General features: G+C 42.0%; 1 protein-coding gene across 5 annotated transcripts in view; it reads right to left on the bottom strand.

Moving 5' to 3' along the window:
* Positions 1-15504, bottom strand: part of nalcn (sodium leak channel, non-selective) — a 267054-nt gene that overhangs the window by 212955 nt on the left and 38595 nt on the right. For all 5 annotated transcript variants that reach the window (XR_008139651.1, XM_052521864.1, XM_052521866.1 and 2 more), the window contains one exon: positions 3321-3472. Coding sequence is in view for 4 of the 5 variants with exons in the window: in XM_052521864.1 (XP_052377824.1) it covers positions 3321-3472 (152 nt within the window). In the remaining variant the exon portion in view is untranslated. The remainder of the gene's footprint in view (positions 1-3320; positions 3473-15504) is intronic.

Below are 15504 nucleotides of genomic sequence, written 5' to 3'. Positions count from 1 at the left end.
CTAATGGAATGTCCAATGGGTTTCTATGAAACCGCCTTGCATCCCTTGTCTCATGTTGTTTACTGTGGGGTGCTGCCACTGTACCGGGAAACAAGTCACCATGTCACTCACACACACGTTATGTCACTAGAGTTAAGGGGTAGCTTCAGCTTCAGTTAAAACTGTCATCTCAAACTGGCTTGATGCAGTCTCAAGACAAGAACTTGGAGGTAGAAGACCAGAGGACCTCTGCACACTTGACTGATCACACACACACACACACACACACACACACACACACACACACACACACACACACACACACACACACACACACACACACACACACACACACAATATCTCTCTCTCTCTGTATTGGTTGTCTATCATTTGCACACACCTAACTACCATGGGAAAATAACCTTATTAAATTCACAAATTCAAAAGTGTGTGTGGTCTCTTTGGTTCCTTGTCAACATCTTCTGGGCTGGTAAAATTGTTTCTCAAACACAGTAATGAAAGCATTGGGAGTAATAACCGGTGTCTAAAAACTTGGTCATGTTCATTGGGCACCAATTAAAGAAGACCGACTAAAACAGGGAGGGATTAGTCCAATAAGAAACTTTTGTTTACATTTTCAGTGAATCAAAACATCCCCACTGCACAAAGAGTTCCATCGCACCCAGACAGATCATAATTATCTCCATGCATCGGTGTCAGACAGATACAGTGCATTCGTAAAATATTCAGACCCCTTCCCTTTCTCCACATTTCGTTACGTTTGAGCATTATTCTAAAATGCATTTTTTTTTTTATTAAATTTCCTCTATCTACACACAATATCCCATAACGACAAAGCTAAAACAGGTTTAGAATTTTTTGCACATTTACTAAAAAAATAAAAAATAAATACTTTATTTATATTCAGACCCTTTGCTATGAGACTTGAAATTGAGCTCAGGTGCATCTTGTTTCCATTGATGATCTTTGAGATGTTTCTACAACTTGATTGGAGTGCACCTGTGGTAAATGCAATTGATTGGATATGATTTGGAATGGCACAAACATGTCTATTTAAAAGGTCCTACAGTTGACAGTGCATTTCAGAGCAAAAAATAAGCCATGATGTTGAAGGAATTGTCCGAAGAGCACCGGGACAGGATTGTGTTGAGGAACACATCTGGAGAAGGGTACCAAAGCATTTCTTCATCATTAAATGTCCAAGAATACAGTGGCCTCCATTCTTAAATGGAAGAAGTTTGGAACCACCAAGAATCTTCCGAGAGCTGGCCGACCGGCCAAACTGAACAATCGGGGAGAAGTTCCTTGGTCAGGGAGATGACCAAGAACTCGATGGTCACTCTGATAGAGCTCCAGAGTTCCTCTATGGAGATGGGAGAACCTTTCAGGACAGCCATTTCTGCCGCACTCCACCAATCATGTCTCTATGGTAGAGTGGCCAGACGGAAGCCAACCCTCAGTAAAAGGCACATGACGGGCCACTTGGATTTTGCCAAAAGGCACCTAAAGACTCTCTGACCATGAGAAACAAGATTCTCTGGTCTGATAAAACCAAAATTTAACTCTATGGCCTGAATGCCAAGCGTCACGTCTGGAGGAAACCTGGCACCATCCCTACTGTGAAGCATGGTGGTGGCAGCATCATGATGTGGGGATGTTTTTCAGTGGCAGGGAGTGGGAGACTAGTCAGGATCGAGGGAAAGTTGAACGGAACATCCTTGATGAAAACCTGCTCCAGGTAGCTCAGGACCTCAGACTGTGGCGAAGGCTCACTTTCCAACAGGACAACGACCCTAAGCACACAACCAAGCCAAGGCAGGGCAGGGGTGGCTTCGGGACAAGTCTCAGCCAGAGCCCGGACTTGAACCCAATCGAACATCTCTGGAGAGGCCTGAAAATAGCTGGGCCGCTATTCTCTTGTCACACCTGTATTTGGGGAGTGCCCCATCCAACCTGACAGAGCTTGAGAGGATCTGCAGAGAAGAATGGGAGAAACTCCCCAAATACAGGTGTGCCAAGCTTGTAGAGTCATACCCAGGAAGACTTGAGGATGTAATCGCTGACAAAGGTGCTTCAACAAAGTACTGAGTAAAGGGTCTGAATACTTATGTAATTGTGATATTTCAGTTGTTATCGTTTTAATACATTTGCACAAATTTCTAAAAACTTGTTTTTGCTTTGTCATTATGAGATAGTGTGTAGATTGATGAGGGGTAAAACACAATTTCATCAATTTTAGAATAAGGCTGTAACTTAACAAAATGTGGAAAAAGTAAAGGGGTCTGAATACTTTCCAAATGCATTGTATGTAGTCTATGTAAGTGCCATAATAACAAGGCTATGCAACATGATTGAATAACATGGTATCATTTTATAAACGATAAACAAGGTCAGTAATACATAAACAGAAGTGAGGGAAAGAGCGGGGCTCAAGAGCAGTGTGTTTGTGGTCACTACAATGCGTGAAGTAAACACACTGGTAGACAGGGATGCACTTCTTCCTCCAGAAAATACTACTAATCAAGAGAGGGATTGAGAGAGGGAGAAATAGAGAGAACAGAGAGAGAAGTAAAGTCTTAACATAATCCAAGCCTGCATGCCCAGTCTGTCAAGGTCTTTTAATAAGCGCTCTCTCTCCCTCTACCCCTCTGTATCCATCCCTCCATCCCTATCTCTCTTTCTATCCTTATCTAGCTATTTAGAGATTAGAGCCACTGCTCAGAGTATCCGACACTGGATTTGGGCTCCGCTCAGGTGATAAGAATGAATCCCGCCGCTAAGATGGCCAGAACCCCAGACCAAGGCTCATGTAGAAGCATTTTTTATTTATTTTGTAGCTTTTTCTGCTTCTGAGAAAAGAACCCAGGAAAGACCAGCCACAATCCACTCCAGTACTGTCCATGGAAATGCTAAGAAATAGAATCCCTATTCTATTTCTATGGAACCGACCTACCTTTTTGGGAACCACCATGATAACCCTCAACATTCTTGGTCTGATTAATTTACGCAGGGATGTAAACCAACAAAGGTGTTCCAGCAGAGGTGTAATCTGTATATCTGGTTGATGAAGCCGCTGTAGCACAGCTCTAACACACAGATACCAGCCTTGGCATTTTATCATCTAAATTGGTAGTTGTACAAATAAAACTCAAAGTTATTCAGACAGCAGTTACTAAGCTGAACGTACAAAGCTAGAAATGCTGTGTGCGTGCGTGCATGTGCGTGTGGGGGTACACCCGTGTGCATGTGTATGTGGGGGTACACCCGTGTGCATGTGTATGTGGGGGTACACCCGTGTGCATGTGTGTGTGTGTATGTACCGAGCTCGTTGAAGCCGCTGTAGCCCAGCTCCTGTCTGCTGAGCCCCAGTTCTTCCAAGTCCACACACTTAAAGCCCAAAGGACACAGGTATCCCTCCCCGTCTGGCGAACAGTGGGTGTCGGGGATGGCCAGGCTGTTCCATGTCACAGTACTGACAAACACAAGAAATATTTATTTCATTTTAGAGCTTACTTATGTTTGCCAAGTGCATTGATCATTGAAACTGATCTTGAGAAAGACATTGGAACTGAAACATCAACATTAACCAATCTCAACTATATACTGAACAAAAATCTAAATGCAACAATTTCAAAGATTTTACTGAGTTACAGTTCATAAAAACGTAATCAGTCATTTGAAATAAATTCATTAGGCCCTATTCTATGGATTTCACATGACTGGACAAGGGGGCAGCCATGGGTAGGCCTGGGAGGGCATAGGCCCACCCACTTGGGAGCCAGACCCACCCACTGGGGGAGCCAGGCCCAGCCAATCAGAATGAGTTTTTCCCCACAAAAGAGCTTTATATAAATAACTGTAAACATAAATACTCCTCAGCACCCCCCACCCCCTCCTCAGATGATCCCGCGGGTGAAGAAGCCGGATGTGGAGGTCCTGGGCTGGCGTGGTTATGAGGCCGGTTGGATGTACTGCCAAATTCTCTAAAATGGCATAGGAGGCAGCTGATGGTAGGTAAATGAACACACAATTCTCTGGCAACAGCTGTGTTGAACATTCCTGCAGTCAGCATGCCAAATGCCCTGCTCCCTCAAAACGTGAGACATCTGTGCCATTGTGTCGTGTGACAAAACTGCACATTTTAGAGTGGCCTTTTACTGTCCCCAGCACAAGGTGCACCTGTGTAATGATCATGCGGTTTAATCAGCTTCTTGATATGTCACACCTGTCAGGTAGATGGATTATCTTCGCCAAGGAAAAATGCTCACTAACCGGGATGTAAAAAAAAAATGTGTGCACAAAATGTATGCTAAATAATAATGTTTTGTGCATACAGTATGGACAATTTCTGAGATTTTTTATTTCAGCTCATGAAACATGGGCCCAACATTATATTATGCTCAGCATAAAGCCCCCTTCTTGTTTTTCCTATAATTAATGAAAGACAGAAAAATAATTTACATATACAAAAATGACTGATAAGACATAAAAATACTTTCAATACAGACTTTTCTGAAATGTGCACAGACAGAAACAGGAGAGAATACGATGACATAAAAAGGCAGATTGGTGAGAGCTCAAGCACTGGAGAAAGCAACCTTTTGTTTTTCACCCCCTTTGCTATGAAGCTCCCAAATAAGATCTGGTGCAACCAATTACCTTCAGAAGTCACATAATTAGTTAAATAAAGTCCACCTGTGTACAATCTAAGTGTCACATGATCTGTCACATGAACTCAGTATATATATGCACCTGTTCTGAAAGGCCTCAGAGTCTGCAACACCACTAAGCAATGGGCACCACCAAGCAAGCAGCACCATGAAGACCAAGGAGCTCTCCAAACAGATCAGGGACAAAGTTGTGGAGTACAGATCAGGGTTGGGTTATAAAACAATATCTGAAACATTGAACATCACACAGAGCACCATTAAATCCATTATTAAAACATGGAAAGAATATGGCACCACAACAAACCAGCCAAGTGAGGGCCACCCACCAAAACTCACAGACCAGGCAACAAATCAGAGAGGCAACAAAGAGACCAAAGATAACCCTGAAGGAGCTGCAAAGCTCCACAGCGGAGATTGGAGTATCTGTACAGAGGACCACTTTAAGCCGTACACTCAACAGAGCTGGGCTTCACAGAAGAGTGGCCAGAAGAAAAGCCATTGCTTAAAGAAAACAATAAGCAAACACGTGTGGTGTTCGCAAAAGGGCATGTGGGAGACTCCCCAAACATATGGAAGATGGTACTCTGGTCAGATGAAAGTAAAATTGAGCTTTTTGGCCATCAAGGAAAGGAAAAGGTCTGGTGCAAACCCAACACCTCTCATCACCCCGAGAATACCATCCCCACCGTGAAGGATGGTGGTAGCAGCATTATGCTGTGGGGATGTTTTTCATTGGCAGGGACTGGTCAGAATTTAAGGAATGATGGATGGTGCTAAGCACAGGTAAATTCTTGAGGGAAACCTGTTTTCAGTTTTCCAGAGAATTGAGACTGAGGTTCACCTTCCAGCAGGACAATAACCCTAAGCATACTGCTAAAGCAACACTTGAGTGGTTAAAGGGGCCTTGAAATGGCCTAGTCAAATCCCAGACCTCAATCCAATTGAGAATCTGTGGTATGACTTAAAGATTGCTGTACACCAGCGGAACCCATCCAATTTGAAGGAGCTAGAGCAGTTTTGCTTTGAAGAATGGGCAAAAATCCCAGTGGCTAGATGTGCCAAGCTTATAGAGACACCCAATAGACTTGCAGCTGTAATTGCTGTAACTGGTGGCTCTTCAAAGTTTTCTGTTTCTTTGTTGTATTTCTTGCTTGTTTCACAATAAAACAATATATTTTGCATCTTCAAAGTGGTAGGCATGTTGAGTTAATCAAATGATACAAACCCCCCCAAAAAATCCATTGTAAATCCAGGTTGTAAGGAAACAAAATAGGAAAAATGCCAAGGAGGTGAATACTTTCTCAAGGGTTTTATAGTCACAGTGGGAACAACATACCATATACACTTCCTGATGAACTCAGTCACCATGTCAATGTTATTGTCAGAGGCAACCTAGAACATATCCCAGTCCACATGATCACAAAAATCTTGAAACATGGATTCCAATTGGTCAGACCAGAGTTGAATAGACCTTAGCACAGGTACTTCCTGTTTTAGTTTATGCCCATAGGAAGAGAGGAGCAGGATGGAGTCGTGATCTGATTTGCCGTTGGGAGGGCAGGGGAGGGCATTGGAGCCATTCCAGAAGGGAGAGTAACTATGGTTGAGAGTCTTTTAAGCACGAGTACTACAGGCAATGTGTTGATAGAACTTCTGTAGCTTTTTTCATATTTGCTTTTTTTTTTAACTCCCAGCAAAAGCTAATATTTCACTTAAAACAGTTATTTTTAATCATTTCCAGGGGGCGTTTTTTCTAGAAGGTCTGATAATAACAAGTCCGGCCACCAAACATTATTACTCTGTATTATAACTAATTGAAATGGCATAAAACATCATGGCTATCAATGGCAGCCTAAAGTGGTCGATTTTCAAAATGGTACAGATATTTAACAGCAGAAAATTCAACCAGAGAGCGCCCTTAGATCGTGGGAAAAGCCTGCACTTGACCGTTGATCTTGAATCATTCCCATGGTGAACGGCTAAGCCCGCTACGCTATGAAACCACACACTATTGCAGAGCCTTTGATATTATCGGCCGCAATTGATATGGTGAGAACAATGTGTGAGGAGGCAGAGGCACAGAAACTCACATCAATACATTTGTCAGCTAACACTGTGAAACTAAGAATTGATGCTATAGCTAGAAAATCAAGAGGAAACTGACTGAACGACTCAAAAACTTCCCACCTCGTGCTCTCCAAATGGACGTTAGCTGTAAGGGCCAAGATACATTGACTTTTGTTCACTACATGTCGGTGATGCTATTCACGAGGACATATTGTTCACGAAAAACAGACTCCATGGGATCGAATGGTGGGCTTTTGCACAGATGGGGCTCCATCTATCACGGGACGGCGGGCAGGCCTCTGCACTCCAGGTTATGAATGTGTCTCCCTCTGCCATATGGATGTTTTGTATGATACACCCACTGAGCTATAATGGATACACCGAGAGCAACTGGCGGAAAAAGTGCTGAGCGTGGAGATATGCAGCAGGTCATTTTGATTGTAAACTACATTGTGCACGCCAGTTCACAAAACTACGTGGACTTATGGGATAAGAGCCTGACCAAAAAAAAAAATGTAAATCACACCGAGCCTTGATGGTTATCAAGGGGGAGTGTTGGAAAGATTTTTCGAATTGAGAGAGGAACTGTTGTCATTTGCAATGGATGTAAAAAAAAAAAACGGACTCTAGACTTTCTGTGTAACAGACATAGTTGGGAAACTGAAGGCAAGCATGCAGGGGAAATACAAAAACATTCTACAGATGAGTGACCCAATCAGCTAAATCCATTTGACTGTGATCCTGGCTCAGTAGACATGCCGATAAGTGAAATCGAAAAGCTGATCGAGCTGTCACGTGACCGAATGCTGAAGACAACTCATTCACGGGTCACTATAGAGACGTTTTGGTTCCTGACTCAAAGGGAATACTCTGCCGTCTCCCTCCGAGCATTAAAAGTCACGGTACGCTGACTCAGTGCTCTCATTTGCATTGAAAACAGATTTCGATCCAGGTTGGATCAGACAGGAAAGATGAGGTGTGCACTGACGAACACGCCCCCTGACTTTGAGATGCTCCAATGCGACATGCATCAAGCACACCCATCTCATTAGTGAGATAATATTAATTAAGTCAGACTAATTTGCAATTGACTGTCATAGCCCCACATTAAAAGTATATGATGGTGAGTTGACAATCAGAAATACTGTTACAATGTTTTGCAATTGACGGCCATAGCCCCAATTAAAACAGTAAAAATTGGCTGTTAATTACATCATTTATTTTCACATGGTTGGGTTCGCAAGAATATTCAGATATTATATATTTGTTCTTAATTGAAACTTAATTTTTTTATTTTATCTTTATTTAACTAGGCAAGTCAGTAAAGAACAAATTCTTATTTTCAATGACGGCCTAGGAACAGTGGGTTAACTGACTACCCCGGCTACCCTGCCGCCCCTGACTAGGCAAGTCAGTTAAGAATAAATTCTTATTTACAATGACGGCGTACACCGGCCAAACTCGGACGACACTGGGCCAATTGTGCCGCCCTATGGGACTCCCAATCACAGCCGGTTGTGATAGAGTCTGGATTCGAACCAGGTTGTCTGTAGTGACGCCTCTGGCACTGAGATATAATAATATAATATAATATATGCCATTTAGCAGACGCTTTTATCCAAAGCGACTTACAGTCATGTGTGCATACATTCTACGTATGGGTGGTCCCGGGAATCGAACCCACTACCCTGGCGTTACAAGCGCCATGCTCTACCAACTGAGCTACAAAAGGACCATATGTGTGTCTTAGACCACTGCGCCACTTGGAAGCCCCGATATCAAAATGGGGTCGTGGGCCAAAAAAGTCTGCACTAGACCAATTGTAAAAAGGTCTTACAATTACATAACAAATTTATGAACTACATAATTATTTACAAATGCATAGATTTGCATTACACAGCACCTAACTTCCCCATGATGGATTATTGCACATGTTTTATAAACCAGTTAAATTGCCCTCTCTCCGGAGCTAAAGGTCCATTCTTTACAAAACGTGGTACAGTATACAGCATCTATGGACAAGGAAGTCAATATTCAATGGTCTGTCACTTACAGGTGTTAATGTTAGCTAGCTAGCTAGGTTAGTTAAAATAGACCAAATGAGGTTGATTAGCTAATAGACTTTGGATGCCTTGTTCTACATATCATTCTATCCATCGTTCTGCTTGTGTCTAGCTAACAACGTTATACTTTGAACACAGGTTAGCTAACAGCTAGCTAGGTTAGATCATGTTTAAATATTGATAGCTACCTGGCTAGATATATATTTCATGAAATAAACTCAGCAAAAACAGAAAAGTCCCTTTATCAGGACCCTGTCTTTCAAAGATAATTCGTACAAATCCAAATAACTTCACAGATCTTCATTGTAAAGGGTTTAAACACTGTTTCCCATGCTTGTTCAATTAACCATAAACAATTAATGAACATGCACCTGTCGTTAAGGCACTAACAGCTTATAGACTGTAGGCAATTAAGGTCACAGTTATGAAAAGTTAGGGTACTAAAGAGGCCTTTCTACTGACTCTGAAAAATACCAAAAGAAAGATGACCAGGGTCCCTGCTCATCTGCATGAACATCCTTAGGCATGCTGCAAGGAGTGCATGAGGACTGCACATGCGGCCAGGGCAATAAATTGCAATGTCCTTATTGTGAGACCCCTAAGACAGCACTACAGGGAGACAGGGCGGACAGCTGATTGTCCTCGCAGTGGCAGACCACATGTAACAACACCTGCACAGGATCGGTAGATCCGAACATCACACCTGCGGGACAGGTACAGGATGGCAACAACAACTGCCCGAGTTATACCAGGAATGACATGACCCTCCAGCATGACAATGCCACCAGCCATACTGCTCATTCTGTGTGTGATTTCCTGCAAGACAGAAATGTCAGAGCCCGGATCTCAACTTCTCAAATGTCCTACCTGGTTAAATAAAAGTTAAATAAAAATAAAAATTAATTAATTAAAAGGGACACAATCTATTTCTGTTAGTCACGTCTGTGGAACTTGTACAGTTTGTCTCAGTTGTTGAATGTTCATACAAATATTTACACATGTTAAGTTTGCTGAAAATAAATGCAGTTGACAGTGAGAGAACGTTTCTTTTTTTGCTGAGATGAGTTAGCTAGCTAGCCTCAGTTTTCTCATATCAAAACCATTAAACTCTGTAACTGTTTTAAAATCCCTGAGGAGTTTCCTTCCTCTCCGGCAACTGAGTTAGGAAGGACGCCTGTACCAATCGGTTCACTTCATTGCGAGGTATTGAAAAACCTTCCTGGTCTTTGTGGTTGAATCTGTAATTGAAATTCACTACTCAATTGAGAGACCTTACAGATAATTGTATGTGTGGGGTACGTAAATGGGGTAATCATTCAAAAATAATTTTAACCACTATTATTGAACTCAGAATGAGTCCATGCAGCATATTTTGTGATTTGTTAAGAAAATGTGTAGTCCTGAATTTATTTAGGCTTGCCATAACTTAGGGGCTGACTCAAGACATTACAGATTTTCAAATGTTATTAACTTAGAGTATTTTCTACAAAGAAAATTTGGGGTTTTGGTGTGTAGATACAATCTAAATTTAAACCATTTTAAATTCAGGCTTTAAAACAACAAAATGTAAAAAAGTAAAGAGGTGTGAATACTTTCCGAAAGCACCGTATTTAAACCTTTCTCTGACATTCGAGTGTCACCGTAGACAACTTAGTGGAATTTCTTATATGTCTTCCTAAAAAATCCCTACGGGAGAATACAACATTTCCACCCATCCTTCCAAGAGGATAACTAGCAAGCGGATCGCGCCATCATCTGCTGACCATTTAGGGAATTGAGTTCAACTGGTGTGCCAAATTTCGCTCCGTAATATAGAGTATTGACGGAGAAATGACGAGGGGGAAAAAAAAATCACATTAACATGGACTGCTGGCTAAAATAATTTACACTATAGAACCTTTATAATAGTGAGTGCAAGTGTATATGGCAATCTACTGGTAAATGAATTTTAGTTGTAAAATAGACAAGCTATGAATATGAGACATTGGCACACCAACAGCACCAATTGGACACACACACACAGCCAGCCCCCCCAACCTTTCACTTTTGCCGCAGGTGTTATTCCAGGAGCCGCTTGACATCTCTAATGAAAATGAATGCCTTCAAATTGGCCCGCCAGACATTCATCCACAATGTTTATTAGGGCTCAGGGATGAGCAGGAATAATTTATTGCCATATCACAAAAGGGGCAATCAAAGGCCTAGCGGTGAATCCAGATACAGCTAATTATAGAGACTTGGATAATGGCTAACACGTTATAAAATAAATCACCTTTCTTCACAACACAGACATGATAAATTAAACCTCAAACGGTGGGTTAAAAGGTCCAGTAATAGTGTGTCACAGAACATTTACTGAGATAAAAGTCAAACCAGATCTGGGATTAATCGTGATTATTTTCACAAAATCGGTAACAAAAATGAACTGTAACTAAAATGGAGATTTAAAATGGCTGCTGTAGAGTGAAGAGTCTTTGTATCTTTAACGCTCCGTGTGTTGGGCAACAATGTAACTTGGGGTTGATTTGATTCCAAAATGGACCACATACTGAATATGTGTTAACTGTGGATTGCTTTAAATAATAATATATACGGTATATATTTTTTGTTGCTAGGTAGCGTTAACTGGTGCTCGTCGGCTGTAGGTGCGCCAAACTCTGGTATTTTTCAATCTCCACCTTGTTTTTAAATAGCAATCCAACATTTGTTTTCAGCATATTTATTTCCATGACTGTCTCATGCTCACTCTTGTCTCTCTGCACTAGACATATAGCAAGCAATATATTTGGAACATCAAATCACAATAAAATTGCAGTATCGAATCGCAAAACATATAAAATGTGTGAGACTTGCATCACGTCGTATCGGCACCTAAGTACTGTGATAATATAGTATCCTGAGGTCCCTGGTAGGTCATGATATTTTGTCAGCCAGTTATTGTCATGCAAAGGAATTGCCAGTCTCACGGTAATTGACCGTTAATTAACATACGGGACTCCACATACAAGCTGCTGATGTGTGCCTCTGGAACATCGACATTTTAACTCTAATAAATCTATTTAATAAACACCGTAATGAATCCATTTGTTTATTTTAGGCAGGTCTAAAGAAACATTATGGTATGAAGAATATGAGTTGGCCTATTACGGTATGTTATATGGCTATGTGGCATGCCATAGGCTGAAGGCTTGTTGATTTAGCTGACAATATATGCTTAGAAGTCTTGTGTTTATATGATTTTATAGTAAGATAAGAAGAATATAATTGAACTTAGCTGAATAAAATAGAATATTTTTTCCCATTCCGAAGCGAGTGTGCATATGTAGTCTATGTTAATCATTTGAAACAGGTCATATAGGCTATGTAAAATGTAGAGTTATTTGGAACCTTTAGTTGTTGATGATAAACCTAAGAATGTCATAGAAATCAAAACACATATGGGGTGCATGATGCGACTATGCAACTACAGGCTATTGATGATTTGAGAAAGTCAATGAAAAAATATTGCGCTCTGTTCCTTGCCTCGAGTGATCATATTATCACCAAATCAGACAATTCTCAATATAATATAGTCTTTACTAATATGTCAAATTAATTTTGATTTAGAATGGCCCACTATCAAATGGGAAGGAACAGGGGCAGGGGAAAGACGGCGTCGACAGACATGGCAACTCTGCTTCGAGCTCCTAAGCAACTTTTCAGTATTTTCTTTTTTTTGTGTGTTATTTCTTACATTATTAGCCCAGATTTTTTTTTGGTGTTTTGGATATCAGAGCGGCGGTAACTCATCATAATTAAGCTTGGGGCCCTGGGTCTGAACCTCGCCCTGTGCAACTGGGTCCTGGACTTCCTGATCAGCCGCCCCCAGGTGGTGAAAGTAGGAGACAACACCCCCACTTCGCCGATCCTCAACACAGGGGCCCTACAAGGGTCTGTGCTCAGCCACCTCCTGCGCTCCCTGTTCATGCATGACCGCGTGGCAACGCAGGCCTCCAACTCAATCATCAAATTTGCAGATGACAACAGTAATAGACTTGATTACCAACAATGATGAGACAGCCTACAGGGAGGAGATGAGGGCCCTGGCGGAGAGGTGACAGGAAAATAACCTCTTCCTCAACGTCAACAAAATGAAGGAGCTGATCGTGGACTTCAGGAAGCAGCAGAAGGAGCAAGCCCCTATCCACTTCGACAGGACCGCAGTAGAGAAAGTGAAAACGTCAAGTTCCTCGGTGTCGGCCTCCCGAGTGGAGCAGTTGTCTAAGGCACTGTATCGCAGAGCTAGCTGTGCCACTAGAGATTCTGGGTTCGAGTCCAGGCTCTGTCGCAGCCGGCCGCGACCGGGAGACCCATGGGGTGGTGCACAATTGGCACAGCATCGTCCGGGATAGGGGAATGTTTGGCCGGCAGGGATGTCCTTGTCCTATCGTGCACTAGCGGGCCGGGCACAGTGCGCACTGACACGGCCACCAGGTGTACGGTGTTTCCTCCGACACATTGGTGCGGCTGTCTTCCGGGTTAAGTGGGAATTGTGTCAAGCAGCAGTGCAGCTTGGTCGGGTTGTGTTTCTGAGGACGCAGGGCTCTCGACCTTTGCCTCTCGAGTCCGTACGGGAGTTGCAGCGATGAGACAACATTTACATTTACATTTAAGTCATTTAGCAAACGCTCAACTGAAACAAACAAAAAACGAGTAAAAAAAACATAGGGGGATTTTTTAAAATAAAATATAAATACAATGTAATTAATAAAATAAAATGTAAAAATTAAAAAATGTTTGTTTCAAGTTCCTCGGTGTACACATCACTGACAAATCTGAAATGGTCCACCCACAGACAGTGTGGTGAACAGCGCCTGTCGGGCTGTATCCCCACCTGGTACTGCAACTGCACCGCCTGCAACCACAGGGCTCTACAGAGGGTGGTGCGGTCTCCCAACGGATCACCGGGGGCACACTGACACCTACAGCACCCGATGTCACAGGAAGGTAAAAAAAGGTCATCAAGGACATCAACCACCACAGCCGCAGCCTATTCACCCTGCTTACCATCCAGAAGAGGGGACGTCAGTACAGACGCATGCAAAGCTGGAGCCGAGAGAGAATCAGACTGTTCAACAGCCCTCACTAGCCGGCTACCACCCTGTTACTCAACCCGGCACCTTAGAAGCTGATGCCCTATATACATAAACATGGATTCACTGGTCACTTTAATAAGGGGGATAGTTGGTCCGTTGTACAACTGAATGCCTTCAACTTAAATGTGTCCTCCGCATTTAAGCCAACCCGTCACAAGCACTTTAATACATGTTTACATACTGCTTTACTCATTTCATATGTATATACTGTATTCTATTCTACTGTATTTTAGTCTATGCCTCTCCGACATTGCTCGTCCTAATGTTTATATATTTCAAAATTCCATTCTTTTTACTTTTAGATTTGTGTGCATTGTTGTGAATTGCTAGATACTACTGCACTGTCGGAGCTAGGGACACAAGCATTTCGCTACACCGTATTAACGTCTGCTAAATATGTGTATGTAACCAATAAAATGTGATTTCATTAGAAGTCATCTGCCTATGCAGATGAAGAAGCAGTGCAGATTCTCCAACAGTGAATGGAAGCCTCTTTCCCGCCTTGTTGGTTATTTCACTCCATGCATCAACCACTGTTTGAAGAGTATGCAGCCTCTCGATGCACGACAGGTGATATTCCCGCCCAAACTCTGTACGCCTCGGGCTCCCCAACCCTGCAGGAACAGGCTTCATTTGGGAAAGCAAGTGAACATGTTTTCACAATGAAACATATTTAATTAAAACTGTTGACAGTTCGTCTCTCTGCATGCTTGAGAAAGTAATGAAGGAGTGAGGGGAGGAGATGGAAACGCACAGTGGTGAGATATTCTGTAGCTTAAGGTAGTCTAATGTGTCACCCTATTAATTATGAAATCTTTTTTTTTTTAATCCCTACTACTACGCTATTCAAAATCAAATTCACTATTGTAGGCTAACTCTGTACGCCACCCTGGACAATCAATGAACCAAATGCATCAGCTAGGCCTATAAGTTCTCTCCCAGACTCATGAATAGAAACTTTAGATATTAGCATAAGGTAACTAGTCCATCCAGTATGCATAATAATACAGTCCACACTAGATGGCAATTACTAGAAATGGTTTTATTTTGGAATATAGGCCAGACCAATTAAAGACATATTTAATCAGTTTTCCAAATATTTTTCTGCAGTGAGTAATATGCGGTAGAATATGTATTGTATAACAAACGGCACAATCGTTATTTTTTTATATATTATTTCTAGGCTTGGGCTCATATATAGGCTTATGCATATGTATAAGCTCTAATATGTGTATGGGTGTTTTGAATGAATCATCACCTTAAAAAGCGCTGTCCCATTTCGTTGTTAGGCTTTGAAACAACATCCACAATGACCATATTTTCCACTCAGTGGCAAGCTGTTTTTTTTTATCTTCCTTCTTCCAATTGATCAAACACAGTGAGGTGAGTTTTAAATGATTGCATTAATGTCAGAGTGGTTAGAAGGACAATAGAACCCTGAGTACCAGGCCATTAGTGAGTTGGATACTGCCAACGCATGTCCTGGGTGCATAAAAGGAGATTACCGTGACTCAAATTTCATGACGTACCATGACTCATGACTGCCGTTGTGGCGGTAATACGGTCCCC

The sequence above is a fragment of the Oncorhynchus keta genome, chromosome 7 (genome assembly GCF_023373465.1).
Source record: "Oncorhynchus keta strain PuntledgeMale-10-30-2019 chromosome 7, Oket_V2, whole genome shotgun sequence".
NCBI lineage: Eukaryota > Metazoa > Chordata > Actinopteri > Salmoniformes > Salmonidae > Oncorhynchus > Oncorhynchus keta.
This window is presented reverse-complemented; position numbering and strand designations above follow the sequence as displayed.